The sequence below is a fragment of the Cajanus cajan genome, chromosome 6 (assembly GCF_000230855.2).
Source record: "Cajanus cajan strain Asha chromosome 6, NIPB_CcT2T_4, whole genome shotgun sequence".
Classification (NCBI taxonomy): Eukaryota; Viridiplantae; Streptophyta; class Magnoliopsida; order Fabales; family Fabaceae; genus Cajanus; species Cajanus cajan.
Window position 1 is genome coordinate 51759736 of NC_138522.1, and position 26195 is coordinate 51785930.

General features: G+C 33.9%; 2 protein-coding genes across 3 annotated transcripts; one reads left to right on the forward strand and one right to left on the reverse strand.

Moving 5' to 3' along the window:
• Positions 1-200: 200 nt before the first annotated feature.
• On the forward strand, positions 201-4597 carry PPD5 (PsbP domain protein (Mog1/PsbP/DUF1795-like photosystem II reaction center PsbP family protein)). Its single transcript, XM_020351731.3, has 11 exons — positions 201-382; positions 460-614; positions 955-1063; positions 1313-1362; positions 1606-1673; positions 1751-1849; positions 2586-2645; positions 3297-3356; positions 3446-3500; positions 3878-3927; positions 4130-4597. The coding sequence occupies exons 1-11, from the start codon at positions 297-299 to the stop codon at positions 4226-4228; spliced, it is 891 nt and encodes a 296-aa protein (XP_020207320.1). The 5' UTR covers positions 201-296; the 3' UTR covers positions 4229-4597.
• A 425-nt stretch (positions 4598-5022) lies between these two features.
• Positions 5023-25131, reverse strand: LOC109792326 (protein TIC236, chloroplastic). 2 transcript variants are annotated; one of them, XM_020351729.3, is made up of 23 exons: positions 22994-25127; positions 21640-21838; positions 21472-21531; positions 20733-20837; positions 18241-18381; positions 17925-17987; positions 16634-16864; positions 16458-16541; positions 15810-15967; positions 15089-15611; positions 13865-14038; positions 13656-13715; positions 12555-12677; positions 11818-12093; positions 10236-10301; positions 9712-9840; positions 8805-9623; positions 8445-8725; positions 8034-8278; positions 7484-7725; positions 7183-7350; positions 5999-6271; positions 5023-5473 (listed from the first exon to the last, which is right to left on the reverse strand). In XM_020351729.3, exons 1-23 carry the CDS (start codon positions 24871-24873, stop codon positions 5327-5329), a joined length of 6447 nt encoding a protein of 2148 aa, XP_020207318.2. In that variant the 5' UTR covers positions 24874-25127; the 3' UTR covers positions 5023-5326. The 2 variants fall into 2 exon arrangements, with proteins under 2 accessions (XP_020207318.2, XP_082933696.1); XM_083077570.1 differs by lacking the exons at positions 5023-5473; positions 5999-6271; positions 7183-7350; positions 7484-7725 and having other exon boundaries at positions 8146-8278; positions 8386-8725; positions 22994-25131.
• Between the last annotated feature and the right edge of the window lie 1064 nt (positions 25132-26195).

Genomic DNA, 26195 nt, shown 5'->3' on the forward strand with positions numbered 1-26195 from the left:
AACCTTGTATATTTAATAATTAGTGAAAGAAAATATAATAGAATTGTTTCACATTCACACTCCTTAAATAAGTTATTCAGATTTTAGCCAAAATTGAAAAATAAATAAAACGAAACACAACAACATCCAATGTGATGTTATTTTAATAATAATAATAATAATAATAATAAGCGATAAATATTACTCTGAACCTTTTCCATCATCCTATGTTGTTTAGAACATGTTAAGTGTTTTTTGAAAGTGAGATAATGTTACAGTGAGAGTGAGGTAGTGGATGACACAACTGAGAGCTAACAATGGTTTTACCCTCTTCCTCTTCCTCCCTCTCCCTTTCCTTCTTCTTTCCCACTCCCACTCTGCTTCCCAATAACCTTATCTTCAGGTATGCTTCTCAACTTTCTCAATTCATTTTATTTGCTCTTCTTTTTCTTTCTAAAACCATTTACCCATGTTCATCAGAAACAATACCAGGGCAATCCTTAAATGCCCTTCATCCGATGAAAGACCACGCTTTTCATGTTGTGCTCTAAAGCCCACTTCACAAAACAGGATTTTTAGAAGGGATTTGATGCTGTTAGGCCTCACCTCGCTATCTCTAACATGCCCACTTTCAGGTATCTCTCTTGCATTCTGCCTCTCATTTTGTTGCTTGCTAAGAAAGAATGTGATTGTAAGAGCTTATGTTGATATTGGGTTTTCATGGGCCAAGTGGAAATGGACCTTATTTCGTATACTATGGGTATGTTTGGATAAACTTTTCTAATTGGAGAAAACGTATACAAATTAGCATATGTTAAGCTAATTTTAACTTATGCAGAACCTCATTTCATTTTTACTTCCTATTTTTCTCTCCTTAAAGTGTTTTTGGAGAAGTTTACCTATTCTGACCCTATGTGTTTTATTATGTTTATAATTGAGACACATTTGCTTTATCATTATCTTTCTGTCTTGCAGTCACTCTTGCTGAAGAAGAGCCCAAAATGGCTTCATTTTTGGATGAAATAAATGCCTATTCTTATCTGTACCCTGTTGAGTTGCCTTCCAATGATTTTTCCTTCAAATGGTATGGCAATTACATACAGTGCATTTTATTGAATTCTTTATTCATGTAAAATGATTAGGGCAGATTCAACTTCCAACTTTATTTAATGTTTTTGAATCCATTCAATTGTGTCAGTAATTTGTCCACTGAGCTTCTTGATCTGATGGGATTTAGTGCTAGTGCGTTTAACATATCTATATTCAGCTTTGGAACTCCACATGTTGTCTTCTTGATTATTCTAGGAAGCTAACTCTTTCCTTATATTTAAAGGGTAGAATCCCGAAAGCCTGAGCGATATTCATCAGCTGCACCACTTTCTCGTAAGTTTTGTTGTTTTCCTTTGCCAGGCAAAAATCTAATCAAATTATTTCAGAATAGAGGTTATGTTATGTTTCATTGTGTACTTGTTACAACTGCCATGTGAATTTAATATCGCTCTAGTTAAAATATATGAAAGATAGAGAGTTTCAATAGCCAGTACTGATCTTTTGGTTGAAGATACTGGACGGTTGCTTGGTAATTTTTCCTTTCTGGATAAAATTTGCTCTTTAAATTCCATGCAGCTGATGCACGCCTGCGCATTGTGTCCGAGCGTGTTGACTTTAGTGACAATGTCATCATTTCTGTCACGGTATTTTCTCAACAAGTCAACATCATACTTATTTGATTTAGTTTGTTATCTATTGAAGTTTTTTGTACTAAATTCAGGTAGGTCCACCAAATTTAAGCTATATAAAATCAAAGGATAAGAGTAAATGGAAAGCAAAAGATGTTGCTGATTCAGTTTTAGCTGACAGATCTTCACTGGTAACTGGTCACTCCCTTATTACTCATGGATTTTTTTGTTCTTTCTATTCTTATTGGAAAAATTTTGTACTCTTTGGATAATTTCAAACCACAAGAAACTGCTACTGTTTCTCTGAGTATTAGTTATAATTCAGAGATTTAGCATTCATCATCACTTACTAGAGATTATTTCTACCTGAAAAGTGAAAACCAAGGAGTGATAGTATGGTCACAAATGTTGGATGGGTGGGTAAAACTTTTTATTATGGATGGGAAGATAACATTTCAAATTAATCCTCTCTGTTTTGAGGATTTTCACAGGCCAGAGCAATCATTGAAGCTCCAAGAGGTTAAAATATATTTGACCTCTGTTGCATAATTTAAGCTTTGAAATTATAACTTATAACTGTTTACATAATGTTGCGAAATCCACATGCAAGTACCCATTATTGATCTTTCTTGGATCCCAGTTGGTTTATGATGTCCTATAACCAATATTAGTCAGCCATCTAAGCTAATAGGTTTTGAATTGTCATATTAAAATGTCTCATGTTGTTGATTGCAATATGGATTCTATTTCTAATGGATATTATTTAAGCACTTATGTTTGCAAAGTATCATGATCTTTTGAATTTTATTGTTTAGACAGACAGAAGTAACACCCAACTGTGTACATGACAAAGTTGCATTGATTGTGTGACCTGCATTGAAAATCCTTTACTTTTATTTCTGATAACAACGTTTTGTCATTTTGCAGCGGGTTACCTCAAGTCAGCGCTTAGAAGAGAGTTCAGTTCTTAATACTCATTCTAGTGAAGTAAGCATCATAAAATGATCTTTATTTCTTGGTTTCCAATATTTGATGGATCTTTATCTCTTTCTCTATGTGTGTCTGTGGAGCATATCTAATGAAAGTGTGACTGGAGTTGAGATTAGCTTCTGTCACACTGTCATCCCTCACCTGATATGCTTCATATATATAGAGATTTGTTAACGTACATTCACTAAGTTTTTAGAAGGAGTATTTTATAAAGTTATAATTTCAATTTTCTTAAAATAAATCCAATGTGTAGCTTGTTAAAATTCTATTTCTAAAAAACAGGTGGGTGCACATTAGAAGACCTGCTAATTTGGTTTGGTACACCCACTTGTTTCTTGAGTATTATAGCAAGTCACAACATCTACTTAATTAAATACACTCAAGGTGTAGCTTTTTAAAATATAATTTTTTTTTAAAAGCAAGTAAATGCACATATATAAACATGTTAGATCATATACAAATATCTGCCAATTAAATGGATATGATATAACTAGACATCTTCAAATAAGAACATGAAGATCTCCAAATATGCATGTGTTTGTTAATGATAATGAATACCCCAGAGATTAAAAATGGATACTACATTTACATATTACATATTTAAGTTGAAGTGTATGCTTACTGGAGCTTATCTGTGTCTCCTCACAGATTGATGGTGAGATGTACTGGTATTATGAATACCTTGTTCGTAAAGCACCTATGAAACTTGTAAGTACTTCCTTTCTATACATATATTTTTCATGGAAAATGTGGTATATGTAATGATTACTTTTGATTTGTAAACCATGATTGTACAGACCGACAAATCAAATATTTACCGGCATTATCTTGCTTCAACGGCTGAAAGAGATGGTATATTTTCTCATTTTATTTCATTGGTATAGAACTATAGATTATGCCTTCCTTTGTGCATCTAATATGAGACTGTCTTATGCATATTCATACAAAGTGCTTGAAAGCTCCTGTTGGAAATGATTTTGTTCTCTTCTCCATTTCTCATTCAACAGAAGCCACATTTGTTTCACTCATACGAGGAACAATGGGAAGAAAAAACAAAACAAGACAAACTTATATTTCTCTTTGTTATATTTATATGAGATCTCCAATAATCTAATTTCACTTGCCATTGTTTCTCTTCATGCTACTTATGAGGTTTTCAAGTTATATTTTAATTTTTGGTGTTGCATTTTAGAAATCCTCATCTGCTATTACTGTGAACTTGCTTGCAGGTTATTTATACTCTATCAGTGCTTCAACTGTCAGCCCGCGGTGGGAAAAAGTACACGCTCTCTCTCTCATGCTGTCTCGCTTGTTAAAATGATTATATAAGAACCTTTAGAAGCAGCATAAAAGCATAGTTAGCAAACAAAATTCTTTATTGAGAAGTTAATTTAAAATGAGTGGAAGTATTAAACTGTAATTCTAAATAGAAATTATTTTTGGTTAGGTTCTAACAGTAGAATATATTTGATCTGATGCAGGTGGGGCCTTTCCTCGAAAAAGCGGTGAGTTCGTTTCGTCTTCTTAGTCCAACAGAGAATTATGTTCCTCCGTACAAAGATCCCTGGAGATTTTGGTGAAAACTCGAATTGTTTTTAATTGTGATAATTTTTGGGGGCGTGAAATTTACTATTATTTATGCAATCATTTCATTTTTCTTCGAAGAAGGCAAATTAAAATAGCATCCCATATTCTTTGGGTTATCTTGCAAAGAGATGAGAGCAGAACTTGACGCCTTGTAATTCTGTTTTGCTAAATGTATCTTAACAAAGGGTGGGAAACACATTGTGGGAATCCAATTCACTCATTTATTTGTCTCGTAGTTTAGCTAGTTGACTTGATGGGACAAACTGCAATTGTTTTATTATGCTTTACTTAGTTCTCATGTAGTTCTTTTTTTTGGTACATGTACGAAAGTAAAGAAAAAAGTTCTCGTAGTTTTTTGATCAGCAGTTCTCATTGTTTTTAAGTTCTTTTGGATAATTTTCTTCACAAGTATTTAAGAAATTATAACAATTAATGTTCAAATCAAAATGTCTAGAAGCCAGGGACATAACAAAAGATGTCACGAATCTGAAGGAGATGAATTTTGTACATGGAAAATAATTGAATTTTACCATTAAGATTTCGTGGATGGTTGATTTTTTCTTTCTTTATTAATACAACTTTTATTAATGCTTATAAAATATTCATCTTATTATAATTCTTTAAAGATAGTCAAAGAATGATTTCTTTTAATCATTTTCTTCCTAAAATTAAGAAATCATGCTTGTACCACCTCTGACAAGAATCGAAATGATACATGAAGAAACTTATACTTGTATTATTGCATCTCTAACAAGAGGGTTCGATGGTTCTGACTTCAGAGGCCGGGTGAAACAAACCCCTCTTACATTGAATCCTCCACTCTAATTGTGCTATACTTTTTTTTTTCTCATTGATGTTGAAGTTGTATACAATACAAAGGAGGGGGCATTAATGAGTTTAGCATATACCCTATTAACAAGCTCAATCTGTGCAAAAGAATAATATGCATCTTCACTATTTCTACATATACAAGAAGTACACCCAAAATTCCCTCCCTTTGATAAAAAAACATGAGGTAAGATAATGGGAATGTGTTTAAGCTGCATTTACCAAGGTAAAATTAGTTTTCCTAAGGAAGGTGAAGATGTTAGTTAATCCTGGGATGTAGCAGAATATTCAAAAAGTATGCATTTGGATGAGCCATACTTTAGGCACAGATGCAAACGATTTGTAAGTTGATAGGTCAAGGCCCATTCCATTGCCATCTGTGACTCCTTCATTTGCCTAACAATTCTTGCCTGCAAGAGAAACAGTTCCAACATTAAAAAAGGATTTGGCAACCAATGGATGCTTCTGCATGTGATGTAAAAGGAAAAGAAAAGAAAAGATTTTTTTCCCCATTTTAGGAATAGTTGGTGCATGTTTAACTCCACATCCATGATTCCCGTTTAAGTAAGAATCAAATTGATATTGATACAAAAGTAACTAATTATTATTTCCATTAATCTACATCCAACCAAAATTGTTGTTAATCCAAACATGTTCTAAATTATTCGACCAATTAATGATGTCCACACTCCAAAGAATCATTAATGAGTAACCATTTATTATTCCTAAACTATATACAATAATTCTTTCTATGTTCTTCTCCAGTATATTTTAACTATCATGATCAAAATAGAGCTTTTGTCGTTTGTTGCTATATTTACAAAGAAATATTACAACCAATAATTTCCCTCTACTGATAGTTGGCTGAAATTAATAGAAATCCAATTCTTGGAAAGCAAAGCTTTGAAAGATGAAACAGAATTTATTATAATTACCTGAAGACGTTTCCCAAGCTGGACTTCGACGTCTGTACCAAATGACAAATTGGCAGCAAGTAACGTGAAAGGATCTACTATAGCACCAGCTGAAACCAAACTAGGAATCTGAGGAGCGTACACCACCTTCCACCTAGCCTGGCCAAACTCTCCCTTCCCTTCTATTCGTGGCATTAGTTTTTCAAGAGTAGCAGTTGCAAGCTTTTCAAATGCAAGTTGACCATTGCTTTCCAAAATGGATTCTGCTAACTGACTATCAAGTCTTCTGGCAACCTGCAGGGTTGAAAAAATTCACAAGACCATAATGATAGAATGAAAATTCATGAGGGCATTGATGTTTCACAGATGAAACTATTGACTGACTTCAAAACTTAATAAAAGCAAATTTTGGATCCAGCAGCACTTGGAGATTTTCTGTGAACACACAGAATGTTAATGTCCACCCACAAAAGTTACTTGTTTGGCTTCATCAGGGGATTTTTAGAGCTTAATCAGCTCAAGGATCTGTTCCAAGTTCCAACACTAACAAGAACTTGGCCAGTTAATTCTAAACCTTTAAACCCACTAAGGAGGATATGGGACCTCATGTTTCAAATATGATTACAACTCTCGTGATAATGCTTCTTAGTAAAAAGATCACAAAAATAACTAAATTGGCTCATACAATTATGAAATACCATTCTTTTTAATAATTGCTGTGAGATGAGTGACGTTGTTGTCTTGCCATTGAGAATGCTTGTGTTTGATTTATTTCATGTGTTAATACAGACCAAAATTTACGAAGCCAAAAATAAAAAAGAATCATTAATCAAAGTTTGGACGTCAGCAGGCGGGAGTCACCTAAACACAGAGCTAGATGTCTGACACATAACAAAGTGAAAATAAAGGCCATTGGACGGAAAAGTTACTCGAAGTTTATATTTTTCCCTTGCATGTTTTCTTTTGGTAGATCAAAATGACACTGAAACTTGCAGGGTAAGTGTAAGCTGCATGTTTTCTCTTTGGTAAATCAAAATGACACTGAAATTTGCAGGGTCAGTGTAATATCTAAAAAAGATGAGCATATTTTATGCTCCTTATTTGTGTTGTGTTTGACAATGACAATACATTACAAGTTGATCACAGCACTAAAGTTTAGAGCTCCAGATTGATCAAGCAAGATAATGATGAGCAGTGTCATTTACCTCAATTGGTGACAATGTATCCTGTTCTACGAAGTCCTGCCAATTGCTAGCTCGACGTTGAATTCGATATTGCCTCTCAAATCCAACCAAGGTTAAATCAAGCATTGGATCCAGTCCATAGTCAGGCTCAAACCTTGCAATATTGAGATGCTCCCGCTTTAACCTCACCTGCATTTAAAATGAATTTTATCAACAAAAACTATGGTGTCATAAATTTAGGGACCAAACCAAACCAAATCTAGCTGAGAATAAACTGCAGGTTACTGTTCACATGTGTTGCAAAATAGAACATCACACAAACCTGGGTTGCAACTAGATCAACTTCGCCATTCTCAAATGCTAGTATGCCTCTAGGTTTTATACATTTGGGATGGGCAAGACCATTCAACTCAAGCTCTCCACTAACAGCAAAATTAAGAATCCAAGGATAAACTATCTTCAACTCTGGTCCAAGCACAAGCTTCAAATCACTAAGGCAGATTCCAATATTTGGTTTTATCTGCACTTCCTCCATATCCTTTTCCACTTGAATTGACTCATTGACTGCCATGTGTGTTTTTTTTAAAGGAAAATATCATCATATACCAAACAAAAATAACCATTCTTAAAAATATAACACACTGAACTCATCTAATTCTTCAAATAAACATTAGCACATGTATAGATGAAGCATTCAAATTGTCACGAGTTATTAGCAATTATTTGATAATGTGACAGAGTCAATTAATAGTTATAATAAGGGACGTGAGAGTGATACATTTACAAAAATAAGCTAGTCATTCGGATTATAGAGCATTATTATAAGGAAATGGGAGACCACATGCTAAACCAATGAACATGAAAAGTATTACCAGAGCCAGAGGATTGAGAAATTTTGGTCATCAGAGATGCCGATTCTGAGCCAAAATACTGTGAAATATATCTTGAAGCAAATGATTCATCAGGAAGTGCAGACTGATATGATGGGAATCTATTAGAAGAAGCACCACCCTTATTATGCGGCAAATATACTTCTCCATGACTAAGTTTAATATTTCCGGAAATGTTAGGTTGCAATACGGAACTAGTTATTTGCACCTGGGAGTTGACTTGGCCACTGACAAAAGTAGGATATTTTTAAATAAGAATTATGTAAGGCAAATAAAAGTTACATAGTCAAAAGTCAATCATATTTGAGATTTAATGATCACATCAACTACATACATCCTTCAATAAGTCAAGACATAACATAGAACCCTCGTGCCAGAAGTTAAAAAAGCAACCTTAAAATATTTTTTGCCTGCACTTCTAGAACTTCACACTTAAATTCAATCTTGTCACTGAGGTCTACTTCCTTAGTTCTGAGAGGAAGGTTCCCTTTAACAAGCAGCTTTCCTTTTCTGCCTAGCCTACTTTCCAGTGAAGCAATGGATAACCTGTTTGATTTCATGTGCACAGTTCCACCAAAGTTGGTCAGTGGATTTCGGAACACAGGTGAGGATATAGAGGCTCTATGGAATGATGCATATCCATTAAGAAGTGGTTGATCAACTGTACCTCGGACCTGTTAAGTCAATCCATATGACAATACTTTAGAAGAGTAAAAAATAATCATTTGATAAAATTTTATTGACCTCACTCACCTCGAGCATGATATCAGCATTGCCATGAAGCCACTTGGCATAAGGAAATAAAGCTGTTACCAGCATCATTCCCCCATCTTTTATGTCAACATCAACCCTGACTTCTCTAACATCTAAAATTTGCCAATTTAAACCTTTAAGGCTCTCCGCTAATTGAGTATTCCAACCTTCTTTATTTCTGTGTCTATAAACTTTTTTGTCTCTAGAATCATTGGTGGTCCCTTTGTTCTTTTTCACCCATTCAGGAACCCAAGTAGCCCAACTCTCATCTAATTCTACATCTCGCTGTAACATGTTACTTCGAAAAGAAGTAACTGGAATAGCTCCTTGAATTAGTACATGACCATGCTGGATAAAAGGTTCGAATTTCGCATTGAATAGAAAACGACTAGTTGAGGTTAGAGAGGCAGCAACTTCTGCTCGTTCAAGAACAATTCCACCAATGGCACAATCAAGGAGCCTTATTTGAGCATTACATTCTGGTTTTTCTAAACTTCCTCTAAGATCTCCTTCCATATGCAAGATCCCCCTAATGGGTGCTAACAATTGCCGCATATAATGAACAACATCCGTTGCTGTAGAGTTGATGATCTGAACTACTGTTGGGATCAGACCAACAGGAAAATTTAGGACAGAAAAATGAAGGTTGGTTTTAGGTCCTAACAAAGTTCCATCAGCATGAATTGTGGCATTATCCTTCTGGATAAAAAACTTCTTCAGGTGCAGACCATCATCATTACTACAAGTACCAAGTGCCAAGATACGCTGAGTTTTGTGTTCCCCCAACTCCCAATCCTCCCCATGTAAGTCAAATTCTGCCTGAAATGGAATCAAATAGAAAGCCAATCTTAAAAAAGTAGATGACATAAGCTAACTCCCAATAATGCAAACAACAATAAAATTTTACCAGGGTGTCTCCATTCCCTCCACCACTGGCATTGAGAGAGCCATGCCAGTGACCTTTAAGTTCAAGTAAACCAGGAAGGCTCAAATCTTCAAGAACATCATTTGACGGAACATGATGCCCCCTTATTAACTGCAAGTTGAATATCATATCATTAATGACAAACAAAGAAACTTCAATTTTTGCAGTGAATATCACTTGGATCATGAATATTATGAATTAATAAATGGACAAAACTGATACAATTTCATAAGTGTTTTTAGTGTTATTCTTCAATTAAAATTAGGGTTTAATCTTGGTAATATATGTTGAAATTTAATGCAAACATTCATTACGCAGATTATTGAGATGAAATTCCAATTTTAATTAGAGAACACCATCAAAAGCACCTAAAGAACTGCATATGAGTTTTTTCCTTAATAAATAAACATTACATGCCCACTTCATGCCGTGAGCACAAACTCAAACATATCAAGTATTGTGCCTTATTGAAAGGAAAGTAAAATATAACGATTGCTTGATGATACCTCAAGCAGTTGTTGGGTGCTCGAAGAATATAATCCCTTTGACTGCAAACTTTGAATAAAAAAATCCTACAGGTGACATGATGACATGAATAATTAGTACTCATTTCTTAAAAAAAATAAATATACAGGATGACCCATAGGTTTTAAGGTAACAAAATTACAGTATTATCTTTTTCTCAAGGTTTATATATGATAATAAACAACTGAAAATCATTAAAATATCCAGCAGATACATAACTGCAAAGTGCAAACATATATCAGACAATTACAGGAAAAAATTATGTCAAATATGTAATTGAAACTTGAATGTTCTACTAATTTACAATTATAACTCACACAAAACAGAGCTGATTTGAAATAGAATCACAGTGATATAATGTTTAAATATTCATATTCATCAACCCTATAATATATTATTGTTGCCCAAGTTGAATTAGGTATAATGTATTTTCTTAATTACAAGTTTAATTTCAGCAAGTCCAGTAAGGTTAATAAATTTAAGGTTAAAAAACATTTTTAGCCCCTATAGAATTTCACTTATCTTTTAATTCTTATAGTTTAAAATAGACATTTTTAGTCCTTATACTTCACGTAATGCAACAACAATGAAGCCTTATCCCAACTGGATGGGGTAAGCTACTGGCAGACAACATTAACTAAAAAGTATTGGCAACATTAATGCATCAGTAACAACAATAATAACCACGCCTCATACCATTCAATAAGGTTGTCTACATGGCAACACTTAATGCTAGTGGGCTCTATCAAAAACTAAATTTTCAGCATAACTATTTAGAGCAAGTTTCTTTTTCTTTTTTTTGTAATAGTTTCCCCTAAACTTTTCTTACATCTTATTTAAAAAAATTATCATATCATACAACTTCCTAAATATGAATTGAAATGAACTAACCCCCCTAATACAGCTCAGTTTCACTGTCCTAAAGCCTTTTAGAAGCTAGAGTTTGACACTAAATTTTTAAGATTTAATGCTTAAAATTGATAGAAAATCAAGGTGAAATCAGTCTAATTTAAGCTTCGTAGGGTACAAATATTCTTTTTATATTACAAAGAAGTTATTTAACCGGTTATAAAACTTCAATTTGGTACAAAAGTCAGATAGAATATGATTTGTTATGTATAATTGTATATTCATTTTTTAATCAAGAGTGATATTTTTATTATTAGATCGAGCAAAAAGTTCAATGGTAGGATTTAAAACTTTCAACAACTGCCAAATTTGTACTTGATTTGAACTCAATCCAGAAGAAAAGCAAACAAGTCACAAGCATGAAGAACCTAAAATTGAACTTAACTTCCGGTATCTTATATCTACCTTTTTTAGGGCAAAAAAATTCTTTTGGTGTGGGTTCGGCCAGGGAAGCCAAAGTACATTCAAATAAACGTGAAACCTTAAAAGGAAAAGAGATGATATTCTATGGTTTTCAATAACACCAGATAAATCATGTGACTAGACTAGACTCCTGAACCAACTCACATGTTACAAAGATAGAATCCTTATCAAGGCATCTAAATCAACCGATTTAAAATCTAACGATTAATGACATATAAAGCATAATACAACCTTCGATCTTGAAAGGACAGCAGGATCCATACTTCGAGAAAGAAGCCTTGCAAGAGGAAGCATCTCAGCAACCTCAGCTCTGCGAACTTCAAGTTTCATTCTCCACCTGCCCATTGAGGATATAACACTACCAAGATGCCCCGACAAGAATCTTTTTAAAAATTCATCCCCTTTCATGCCAATAGGGTTATGATCTCGGGTGCCAGGTAGTACATATTCACCTTGAATTTCATAATAACTGTGGCTTTGTTCCAAAACAGTTTTCTCAATAGTGATCTGAACAATAGAACATCAACAGACAATCAGTAACATGCATAACATCATGTGCAGTTCCAAAGCAGTTTTTATCAGTGCAACATAATCACAACATAATGTCATTACTTATTACTATGACAAAACGAGGATTCATCAAACAGTGTTATTTGCATTACAATATAATATGCTTGGTGCATATGATTTATATGTTCCAACTTGAAGAAGAGTGTTAGATATTGTAGATATATTTAATTATCGTAGCTATGGAAATGTTGGATATTGTTAGATATCCTTAATTATTGTAATTAGGAAATTCTAGGATTTACATAATTATAGTAATTAGGTAATTATTTTCTCTATAATTATGATGCATGCTATATAATAAAATAATACACTTGTGAACATTGAGTCATTGACACACAGATTCAGTCATGTCTCTTGCTTTCTCTTCTATACATAAAAGAATGAACTTAGGCACTCACAACATCTCCACTCCACCTAGCAGCCACATCAAGGACTTCACCAAGCACTCCACTGAACTTTGGCCGAAGTACAGATAAGATTCCATGTCCTCTTCTTTTTTGAAGATTATGCTGGATTTCTGCCTGGAACAAAAAAAAATCAGCTGAAAAATATCATATATTATTTTCATTACATAGCTGTTAAATAATACCCAGACAAAGTCATCATTCAGGTAGGACTGAAAAGAAAAAGGGAGAAATGAAGAGGTAGAAAGCAACAAATCTTATAGAAACGTCAAAATTTGCATATTAGAATTATTGTCCTCTAAGTTTTATGCTATAGGCTGACCATCTATCATTTATGTGCATCTTTGCTATGTCTTATTTAACAAGTATCTATACTACTAAAGAAAGGGATTCTTCATTTGGTGTCCACTTTTCTTTTCCCAAAAAATCCAGAGTATGATTTTTATTGTAATTAAAAACAGGATAAAGTCACCATTTTAAAGTAACCACCAAGCCCATCTTAGATACACTCCCTAATTTTTAAGGAATTTTATTTTAAAACTATTTTTATAATTATGCTTTATATGTCATCTTTCTAATATAAAAAAGAAAATCTGTCGTGTTCTTATATTATTAAATAAAAGAATATCCTTTTTCACCACCATCACAGGTACATCCTCTCATATTAATAAAAATATTCTGGACTTTCCCCAAATAACTTGAGCTTTAGGAATGCTGGTCCTTAACACTGATTAGAACCTACTGTTTTGTGTACATCCTTTAAACTCAAAGGGCTTTTACACAAGCAGGTATGATGGAGATATTAGCTACAAATAACATTGCTTGATCTTCTCCTAGCAGTTTAAGATTTAGATATGGTTATCAAGAACTGATAATTATTTCTTGTCCACAAAGCCCTCTTACATTTACTCTCTAAACAACAAACTAGGGTCAAACCTCAAGATGACTTACTCAAGCAGAAAAAATATTGAAAATGTCTAATCTCCCTGAAAAAATTGGGTCAAATTCATTATATCAAAACATACATAGGAGGGTACTGCAAACGACAAGAATGATAAAGAATCATGAAGTCAAATAAATAATATTATGGCTTACTCTCTGTATAGTTCCCCTGAGGGAAGCAAGCTCCAGTTCATCAATTGGAAAATGCCATACCTACAAGTACAACCCACAAAAGCAAGAAAAAGGAAAACAATGACTTTCAACATTAACCTTTGGTGGATATAGAGTGCTGAAAAATATGCCAGCAGAGAAACAAACAGATCTGGATTCAAACATTGGACCTAATATTTAAATATAAGTACCTCCAAGCTAGTTGTTGAATGACCTGGTTGAAAATTCACATTAGCCCTCAACTTCCCCTTCTGAAGGGAAATGGACAACACTTGTCCACTTTTCATACCAGTTTCACCACTAAGCTGTAGTGGCCCCACAAAATTCATCACAAGACTTTCATCAGACCTACCAGAGGCATTCAACTACACTCCAATAAAGAATGGGAGTTAGAAAAATCAATATATATAGAACAAAGCCAAACAATCTGAAATTGTTTCTCATAAAGGATGTCCAAAACATGCAGGACATAAAGATATCTACCTTTCATAAAATGACAATATTTGAAATATGGAAACTAGGGGGGAATTCCTTTTGGAACAAAATATTAATAATATATTGTACAAAGGAGAAATATGAACACGTAAGACAATTCACATGCGGATGAGTTGACCTTGACTTAAAACTCTGTTGATATCAATCACTTTTCTTTACCAAGGGACAAAAATCATAAGCAAAGCAAGGTCTACATAAATTGGAAAGCAGAAGCAGCATAAACAGTTCACAAGGTTCTACGACTGAAGAGCCCATTCATACTCAAGAAGAGTTTCATCATGAAGACCAGATCCAACCTTTTCAATTTTTATTTTTGAAAGAAAAATCTGATTCAATAAAATGCTATCTATGTATGAACTTTAACACTTTGCACATAAATCAACTTTAGGAAACATCCTGAAAATGATTTTAGTTGGAAGGAGTACGTGAATCATATATTCACTATATGGGAATACATCTAGAGATTTCAACCATTAAAATATCAAATATGATATTCAACGGATATTTTGAAAAGGAAAAGGAATTCTCGGCAAAAATGTTGCTAGTAAGGAACAATTAACCATTCAATTAGTGAATTAATCCCACAACTACAACAAGTTACTCATTAACTGTACTTTCAACATATAAGCCATTAGCCAATTAACTGCTCATGCATTTAAAATAGTTTTACTGGGAACTTCTTCCTCCCATCCCACCCATAATTATGTAATTCTAAAGCAAATCTCTTTAGTAGAATCCTAGGCCATGATTTTGTCGCCCCCCCCCCCCCTCCCACCCAACAAAAAAAAAATCCTCCCACCCAACAAAAAAAAAATCTGTCCATGATTATACTACTACTACAATGTGATACTCCCAAGCAGTTAGTTATATTCATATCTCAACATGAAACATTTTTTAGGAAGAGAAATTTTAGTCATCACCTTGATACACTCAGGAGAAACGCTCAACAACCCAGACAATTGAGGAGCGAGCATCAATTGATTCAGTTTGAGACCAGAGATTGAAACCTTGCCAACAAGACTATCTACACCTCCTTTCTCCAACATTTGAACATGCTGCTTGTTCTTGTCAAAATTTTGCTCAATAGTAGTGGTACTAGGTTTTAAAACCTTTCCCTGAAACTTGATTCTTCCAGTTGCTTTCAAAACCAAAGGTCTTGGAAAATCGAATGTATAAGTAGTAACCAAACTAAAGAATTCAAATCCATGCATGTGCAAATCAAACTCAACTCCATCAACAGTAAATGTAATGGCTCTCGGTGCATAAAACTCTACTCTTTTAAGAGAAAAATCATCAGAATAAGATGTTTGAACTTTCGTATACAAATCAAATTCAGCTGAAGCGCAATTAACCGTAATGAAATCATGTGAGATTATGATATCTCCTCTAGCATCAGTAAAAGACCCTTCTTCTGTCCGTGCAGTCCATTTTATATCAAACCTCCTGTGATAAGAAGAATGATAAAACTACTCACATTTAAACAGGAAAGAAGTATAACAAGTTAGCACAAGCCAACTTTACAAGAGATATCCATGGTCAGGAAGTAGAGAAATGTTTGGTAATATAAATGTATAATAAGAAACAATATTACTGAATCTTAATCAATAAAACTAATCAAAACTGAAAAAGGCATAATCTTACGGTCTAAAAAGAGATCCGGAAAGTTTTGTGTTTTTATTTAAAACTCCAAATTTGAGTGGCATCAAACGATGATAACTGGGAATATAGTGACACATAATTTTTTCAAAGGCCAAACTTCCAGAGAAGCTTGCATCTATTGCTGTCTCATCATCCTCAGCCTGAGAACAAAATATAATACATTAGCATGAGTGAGGGACAAACTGTAGAGAAAAATGGTGCAAAGGCATACCCATGGGAAAAGATATTCACATTCTGATTGACTGTTTCATATGGATTACAGAAGATATTTTAAGTGAATGAGAAAGAATAAATTAGTACCCTTAGCAAACAGGAGACAGAAAATGCAAATACTTTATTAATAAAATCCCTTCCCTACCTGAAAAACAGTCATAAAATGAGTGCGTATAATGGTGGCAACATTACATGACTCTGTCAAAGCTTCCAAGATGTCCCCCCCACCCCCAATCCCTCATAAATAAATAAATAACACATCGTAAAGTGCACAAAAATGATATCCAACATTGCATGACAATGGTAACACTTCTATGTATTTTAGAAAACCAGGAAAAAAAGTGCTAACTATTTAAAACCATGCTATCTCACGCCCAAGAAGAAGAAAAAATCCATTCTTTCTAAGTAGCATTATACCTCTGAGCATATCCATACAGTCCCAGACCCTCGAATTTCACCACCATCCACAAGGCTCGCCCTAATTCCATACAAATCAGCAATCTGTGCTATGCAGTGGAAGTGTTACCAAATATAAACGATTTAGTCACTACCCTGAACCACTGTGTTCAAAATTATTACCACTTTCAACTTACACAGTTATCAGTGTTGAAAGTGAAATTGGCAGATACGTGCGATAAAGGTACGCGGTCAAATGCTGCCAATGCTCCAGCCTCCTTACTTTTAGCAAGTGCTTCAGATGCTACAGTTGTAGGAGAATCAGCTTTCAAAGAAGAGAATGACCTAGAAACCATTCCAGTTCCCACAAATATAGGAGTATGCAGTGGGCCTTGACAATTAAACAGGGAAGTTATTGATCCTGCTAGCTGCAATTAATAAACTTTAGTTATGAAAAAAAAAATACAAGGACTTGATATCGGGTAAGTTAATGTTACTTTGGTTACATTATAAATTTGATCTTTACACTTAACATTTTGTTTTTTGTTCTAGACCCTGCTTAAAAAAACTTGCATTTTGGCTCCTATAAGGAAAAACATTTATGAACCAATCCCTGTTGTTCATTGAAATTATAGAAGTGCTAATTTGGGGCCTATACTTGACACAAATTTTAATGTTAATCCCTATATAGAAAAAGTAAAATAAAATAAAAAACCGCACTCCATTTTGGTCCCGGCATGTAAGAAACTCTCTGTTTTGGTCCCTACAATTGACATCCCATTGTTCATTTGGGTCCTTACACTGAAGAATACTCTAATGCCATTATAACTTTAAAGAATGGTGGGGATCAACTTCGTAATTTTTTTCTTTTTTCAAATAGGGATCAAAATGTAGGGTTTTTCATGAAGGGACTTATTGAGATCTCACATCGACTATAAATATGACTAAAGTAGAACATATAAAGGTTAAGGCAATTCTCACCTCGTGGGCTAGCTCTTAGGATTGAGTTAGGTCCCGTCTAAATTCAAAAGGACTATAACAAAAAACAAGATAGTTGTAGGGACCAAAATTGTAATTTAACATATTACTTTTTTAGGAAACAAGGTTGAAATTGACCTCGGGCATTTGTCATGTCTCTAATTTTGAAAATCTACATAAATTTTATGATAAGTCATATATAGCTTCTCAAAATTTTGGAAAATCTAACCAAAATTTTATCTAAATCTCACTTACTAGCTATCAAGTATAAAAAGAATCAAGAAATGATGGTACAGTGGTACCACAATTTAAAGATAACAAGGAAAGAATGAAGCAAAATGAAAAAACTTTATAAATGACCATTAGCTAAACTTGCATAAAACTTTAATGCTGATATTTGCAAATTTTAAAATTGCAAGATACAGAAAGAAAAAAGATATATAAAGATGGAAATGATCAGTTTACTCAAAAACTGTAAAAAGTTAATGCATTGAACTCAGGAAAACATACTGGAAACAAGAGAGATCTCATATTGAAAGTTCTCATCAAAGCATTCACTTCAACACTCGGAACCTGGAAAATTGGTCAACAAAGTATTAGGGCAGGTGAAAAAAATTATAACGATCTTTCCTTAAAAAATGATGGACAACAATGTATTAGAAATGTTACTAACACCTGTACCATAACCTAATGCAACTATTTATACTACTAATCAGGTCAAGCCCTTGTACAAACCCAAGCCCACTACAAGTAACCCTGCTAACTTCTATCAAAATAAATAAATAATTTCGTACACCAGCACACACATAAATAATTAAATAATTACCTGACACAGAAGATGAAATTCTCCTTCCTCAGGATTAATGCCAAAATCTCCTGATGCTTCTAGAGGAATGCTGCCAAACCAGCCACTTGCATTGTGTAAAACTATTGTTTGACCACGAAAACATAAATTTCCAGATATGTTCTGCACGATTAAGCACACAAAGTACAAAAATAAGAGAGGAGGACATCTTTTAATTTCAAGTGCGCCAACAACAGAAATATTTAGTATGGTTGCTGATCAATAAGCCTAAGCACTTGATGTGAGACCCAATATTCAGTAGTCATCAACAGTTACTAGTATGCAGTTGTTACTCAATACTCATTACTCATTAGCAGAAACAACTAAAATAAAAACTACAAAGAAGGGGTTGTGCCAAACTCTCAGGTCTTGAAAATATGATTGGTGTAAACCTGAAACAGAAGATTGATACCAAAACAAGTACTCTGCCCAAGCATGGATAATACAATAGTTGGAGTTCCCACATCAACTATTAAGATGACCATAATAGTGTATATAAATAGATAGTAATCCTCACTTTAAAAGTTGATTTTATAAGGTTGAGCACAGCCATTAAACTCACATTTTATAGTATCAAAGTTATCATAAGTCCATTAAAAAAATGTCACTCACCACTGATAAACGCACCAAGCACAATAATGTTAGACGTGAGAGTATATTGGGAAAAATCTAAGCCCCAACTATCCTATATCATTTAAAAAAGGGTCATCCGCTGTTTATTCAAGCATCAAGCCCAAAAGTGTTGAGCGTGAGAAGCGTATTGGAAAAAATCTAAGTTTCAAATTGACTAGAGATAAGGTAGCATAGAGTATATAAGTGGGGGGGCAACCTTCACCTTACAAGTTGGATTTGTAGGATTGAGTTAGGTTCAAACTCACATTCTAATATAGTATCAAAGCCTATTCTTGCGATTTTTGTTGGGCCTATCAGGCCAACCACTATTGAGACCTTCTCAAACCACCTGCAAATATCCAGTCTTGTAAATTTCATGCTCGAGATGCCCAGCTTTTGGTGTGAGGGGAGTGCATTAGAGATTCCACATCGACTAGTGAGATAGTTGTAATAGTGTATACAAATGGAAAATAATCCTCATTTTATAAGCCATTTTTAAAAGGTTGAATTAGGCCCTTAAACCCACATTCTAAGAACAACCTACAAGTCAACAAAGACATAACCTATCAAAGTACCAAGGAAGAGTGAATTATGTATATTGATTGAGCATAAAATTTAGATGAAAGAAAAAGAAAACATGAAATCAGAGGCTACTTTCATGTAAACCAAAAAATCTAACATTGGTTGAAAAACTAAAGCCTGGCCTAGCAATACAAATTCATTGCAGAAATCTCCTCCACAAGTCAATTTTAGAAAAAGAGTAAATGCACAATTTCAACCATGAAAGATATCTGTGTATTGGAGTATAGTCTCCAAATTTCTGTGTATCGGAGTATAGTCTAACTCCTTATTTTTATTAAGTGTACAGCAGTAGTATATGAGTTTATATTTCTCGTTTCTTGTTATTTTCTGCTTGCTAGCTGTTGTAATTAAAATGTCTAAGTTTGTTAGAGATGTCAGTACCTTCTGTTAGAAGCTGTTGCTACACTCCTTGGGTCTATATAAACTAAATCTACTCTCTCTGTTTAGTGGCTTGTTTAAAGATGGACTGCTCAATATTCCTTTAAATATATTTTGCCTCCAAATAAAGAGGAATAATGCTTGGTAAAATTACTCCCTTCAATAACTCTTTGAATGTGTTAAATTTTATTAAATGTTGAAGTAAAAGTTTTTATAGAGTAGATCAAGTTTACAAACTTTTATAAAATTTTAAAACTACTTAATACTTCATTAAATAAATTCAATTCAAAGTATAATATTCTTTTTAAAAATACAAGTAAATGTTGACTATTTGATTACATAACTACAAATGTTCAATTTATCTAAAGTTTGGTGTGGATGATCAATGAGTCGATGTTAAAATATTCAACAGTTGGAATAATATACTTTAATATATACAAAATTTTATTGAGGGAAGTGACTTTTCCAAGAATTACTCTTAGAGTAACATGATCCCTTCTCCCAAATAAATCATATTTTAGACTCCCACTCAATGCACCACATCAAACAAGAAAGGGCAATTGCCCATACAAATATTGTTATTTTCTTCCCAAACATCACAATGATATCCTTATTTGTCAGAAAATAAAGCGATACAGTATTATTTTTGGTACAACAATTTCACGAATCTAACTAATAAACAGAGCTTCTAATATTTCATAAAGAACCTAATGAATATAAAGCTCATTAGTCATGCGTTACCTTGAATATGAAGCATATTTTTGTTGAGAAGTATAAAATACAATGCATATGTAATGGCTCAGTTTCCTCTGAAAAGGATAAATGATATATTGCAAACTAAAATTCAAGTGCCAAAAAGGAATTGCACAAGGCATCCTAATACAGATGAAAATAATACATACAGAAAAACACGATGGAGCATCTGACAGTTGGAAGTTCAACCCTGTTACGTCAAGCTGTCCATGAAGATTAGGAAAAGATTCACCATTTAACATGCACAAATGGACCTAAATATAGGAAACAATATATCAAACAGGTGAAGTTATATCAATTCTCATGAATAACTAGAAAGCAGCAGCATGCCACTGCCAAGATAATTATAAAAGTGGAAAGAACTTGATGTGACATCAGATCCATAAAGTTCCACAACCTAAGCCGAAAGATATAGCAGTTTTGTGTTTATGAAACAACATGAGTTCAACATTGAATAATATACAATGTAGTTGCATCTGAGAAACAAATGAGGGAAGGAATTCCAATCCAATGAGGGACTGAAGCTTTAGTTGGCCTCACCAGTGGTAAATTGTAATTCCAATCTAATGACAAGGAATCTATCTTCTAGGATCTAAGCAAATCAAAATATGCCATTTAAACCAGCAAGTTTTGCTGTTGTTGAGAGAAGAAAAACAGAAAAAATCTGTTAGGGAAAGAACAACAACTGACAGTGCCATTATTCAGGTTATTACTCAAACTAATTGTTCTGGTTTAGGAGGCAGATTTTAGGTTTATAGCACCACTCAAAATCAGTGACAAGTATTACTTAGCAAACACTAAATAAAACTTCACCACAACTGAAACTAAGAACAACTTAACACTTCCAAATGGAATTTGAATGTAACTAAACTTCAGTTAGAGAAGCACCTCACCACTGGCCCTCCCTTTAGACCATGTAATTGGAATGTCTAGGATCCTTTCAAACAGCTGCATAGATCATAACTCAGACATAAACTACATAATCATCCATAAAACATAAATGGAAAAATAGGAAGATGACAAAATATTGAAACTCCAAGTTACTATATATCATACCGGGACAAAAAGATGGTCAATTTTCAAATTAGCATGCCATTTCTGCTCAACAGTGTCAACAAAAACATTCACAGACAACCAGCCATCACCTTCATATATATCATCTGACCTCCAAGTCTTACAATTTCCACTCATTTTTACATTTATACGGTTGTAGTGATTATGAAACTTCACATGGCCATTGGCATTCTCCACTACCCTGAAAGTAAAACATGCAAAACATAGAGAACACTAAAATTGATGCAGATCATAGTTTTAACAATAGGACTTCTATTTCCAATATAGAACCATCTCTTCGATATTTACAACCACTATGACTTCACTAAACTTACCAGCCACAAGTTTAGAATCAATAACAAAAAATATTCTACTAAAAAAAGTTCACATCTCACCTTTTATCCTACAATATGAAGATTAATTAACTAAAATTCTAACAAATTAAAAATTCATCATCATTTTAATGTATCCAATCAAGATACAAGTGACATAACAAGATAAAACAGTCAGACAATTTGTTATACCAACATAACTGGTATAACATGACAATGTTTCTAATACTGCAAAACCTATGTCCAATCTAAGTAAGATAATTTGCAGTTAAATAAACAGAAACCCCAGCTACAGTTACTATTTCAAGACTTTAGAAATTAGAACTGAAAAAGTTTCTGAAATCCATAAGATACTTCCTTTGAACATATGCCAAAGCTGAAGAAGCAACATGAGATAAAATTCACCCACAAAAAGTTGTAGTGAGAAGTGAGAACAAGCTTGGGACTTCATTACTTGACAAATGTTAAATATTAAATTTAGAATAGTGTATTATTGTTCAATGACATCTTGAGTATTTGAGACAATCAGATAAGAAAAAGTTGAATTATGTTATATTCAGTTGCATTTCTAGAAGCACAAGCATAACCCCCGTACACAAAATGCACACACAGAGAATAACAGAAACAGGGAAAGGCAAATCTAAATTAATTCCAGAAAGAGGCATGTAGAAGCAACCAGATGTAAAGCCCAACAGTAGATTGATTAAGGGGTTTTGAGCATCCTATGCCAGGGATTCAGATGGTTTCAACCAGACAAATATAACCAGTTATTCATAATCCTAGCTTTCTTCTAATACCTAGGTTAACTTCCTATAAATATGGATCACCAAATAAAGCCACACTTTTAGAAGATCAATCAACTATCATACATTCATATTGTTAAATAACAGAGCAAATAGTATTTGCCAGTTGACTGTCATGCACTAACAGAACTTCTCCAAACACCTGTATCATATTAAAATTATAAGCTTGTAAACAGGTGTGTTGATCATTTCACTTTCTTAATAAATTATGATAGCTCTCACCTAACTTCCCTGTCACCATATGCAAGTAACATCACAGTTGCACCTCTAAAATGAACAGAATCCAATGTAACTGGAAGAATCTTAGTTGGGCCTTCAGACTGCAGAACATCCACCCCATCTACATTTTCTGCAACAATATCTTTAACTTTCAGACCCATTTCAGACTTCAACTTTTCAACGGGGCCAGAAAGGAAGAAAGATGTCAACCCCTCAATGTTTCTAAAAAACGAGGTTAAGGTAAATTTTGTAATCAAGGCCTCAAACTGAACTTGAAAATATGTTACCAATTGATGCCTAGGCTTCACAGAAACCAAATCTCTTTGGTCCCCAGTTGCACTAACATCAGCTGGACTTTGTGCAACATGAAGTCCCAATTCCTCCTTTTTCTCTGTACTACTATTAGCATTGGCATGTTCTACAACATCCTCACTAGATTGTAAATTTTCATTTTTATTCTCCCTTGTCTGTGAAGGCAGATCACTGAAAATTTTTAAAGCATTTGAATGACCATTAATATTTTCATTTAGCGTAGGAGACCTGATTCCCAGATCTAATTCTGTTTCATTTTGGTTATCATCATTCCCATTATCATCACCACTGGCAACAGGTACATCATTTTTGTCAACATCACTTTTTACCGAATGAATATCTTGATCTCTAGAATGAAAACATCCAGAAGATGACGAAGGCTGCTCAAACTTCCCATGTGATTGACTGCGAAAGTATGCATTTGCTGCAAATCCACTGCGTTCAAGAATTCTTTTTCTGAGAGCAACACCAGATGCACTGATGTCGCTCCTTTTAGCCTTCCTCTTAAATCTTTGTTTTCTATGCCCTTTTATGACTCTGGACCAGAACTTAAGTCCTTTTGCAGGGAACTTCCCTCCAAATGACTTCTCCAAATCAGCATGTTTCATATCATAATCAACACCTGTTTCCACACAACGGTGACCATGTTTCCCCTCATTCGTGCAGAAAAATGAGTTAGAATTTGTTCCTCTCAAAGAATGACTTGCAATTTCCTTTGAACCATCATCACCCTTGGATGGACCACAATTCTTCTCAGAAACAAAGTAACCAATCTCTGCAGCTTCCCTAGCTGCATCATCCCTTTCTCTCACATGTTTAGCCGCCGCCGCCTCTCGCGCAACCCTCCTCACTCTAGTGCGATGATCAAGTCTTTCTTCACTTGACATGCACCTCTGATTGCACCCTTGAGACGACGGTATCCCTAACCAACTATAGTCCTTCTTCTGAACTACCAATACACACGGATGCGACAAAACTGCATCAAACACAAACTTCCCCCTCCACAGACTCGCAAGAGGGCGAAAACGAACCTTCACAGTGGGAGCCTCACCACAAGAAAATTCCTCTTCATGTGGCCCAAATGAACATGACTCCAACGTTACACTCAAGGGCGAGATTCTTACAACCTTGCCAAAGCGAACATCACGCTGAACATACTCACTGATCGCTGAACAAACTGAAGGCAGAAGATTAGTTTCAACAAAACCCTTGGCTTTGTTCCTTCCAAACCAAACCAACAGACACACACCAGAGATAACAACAGAGTACACAGAGGCCCTCATCAAAAGAAGCCCCTCTTTCCACATTTTGATGAAATAACTCACACTGAGAGAAAAGGGTGGTTGTGGTTCCTTTTCCTTGAAACACTTCAACCTCGACCCACTTGCACCAATATTGTGTTTCCTCAACAAGTCTACATTTTTTCCATAAAATCTAAAAGCTTGCCTTAATGGGTAACAACCATGTTTTGCAGAAACAGTGCAACTTCTGCTTCTCGGGAAAACCGTTTTGATAGTGTTGTTACCTTCCAAAGAAGCACGGAGCTTAATACCGAAAAACGAAGCATCCATCGTCTCCTTCTCTCATGAACCTGCGACAGAGGAGGGACCAGGAACCGAGAAGCTGTTATTCTCGGTTCCTTAACGATTCAGAAGCGCATTGGAACATAAAGATTGGCAAGTGAGGAAGGTAGTAATCAATGTGGTTCCGTTTGGTGTATCGAGTGAGTGTGGGATCGTGATTCTGGATTGCGGAGTGAAGAAGATGAAGCTCGAGTGTGAGTGTGTGAGTGTGTATGCTTTGGGACAGACACGAGGAATATTACGTTGCTTGTCTTGAGGGAAATGAAATCGAATCAAAAACTACCTTTAACGCCGTCGTTTTCTAAAAATATAGTATGATATATTTTTTATTTACATGACAACATGATTCATTTAAAGGAAATTTGGATATAAGTTAAGAATATTTTTACCTTTATTAAAATTAAAGAATAATTTTTAGTAAAAAAAATTTCAAAAACATTTTTAAATTTATATCCAAATAAATTATGTGTACAACATACAACTAATGAGAAAGAAAAAAAAAGATTTTGTTTAAATCTTTAAATTATATATATATATATAGAAACTAATTTTATTTACGATATTAATATTCTGATTAACAAATTAAATATTTATATTATATTTTTTAGTCATGTCATATGTATCCCAACTCATTAAACTAAAAACTAATTTTATTTGTGATAATATAAATGCAACTAACTTGAAAGATTTTTGTAAAAGCAAGAATACAACATGGATTGCGTGGCTCGCTCTGAGTTCTTGGTCTGAAGGTGAACGAGCTCTTGGTGTCGTAATTCAAGTTTTCTACAAAATAGATTGTTTTAAAAAATGAGATGGAAATAAATAGAAGATAAATTAAGTATATAATAATAATAATTATTATTATTATTTTACATAAATTATATAAATTTATCCGTTGAAATTCAATAACTTAAGATTTATCAACAAGTGGTTAAGGAAGGAGGGGGAGTCTTCTATAAAATTTGTCACGGGGTCATCATTCTTTTATCTTCTTTTTTTTTCTTAATATATTCGTCGTATGTGTTTTGTTCTTGACCAACATGAAGTTATAGGTATGAGTAGTAATTTAGCTATTTTTACATTAAAATGATCATAATTCTTCCAAAACTTCATGATATTTTCTAGTTTTTACATACGATATTTATTAAAATATGTTCTATGTCATAATTGACGAAATGCGATACGTGTGAGATATTTATTAAGAGCTAATCATATGTCTAAAATCATTATGAATCGGGGAAATTGTTAGGTATCAAAAGTGTATTTTATACATATTATGTTCAGAGAGTAATAAAATGTTAAGAGAGTAT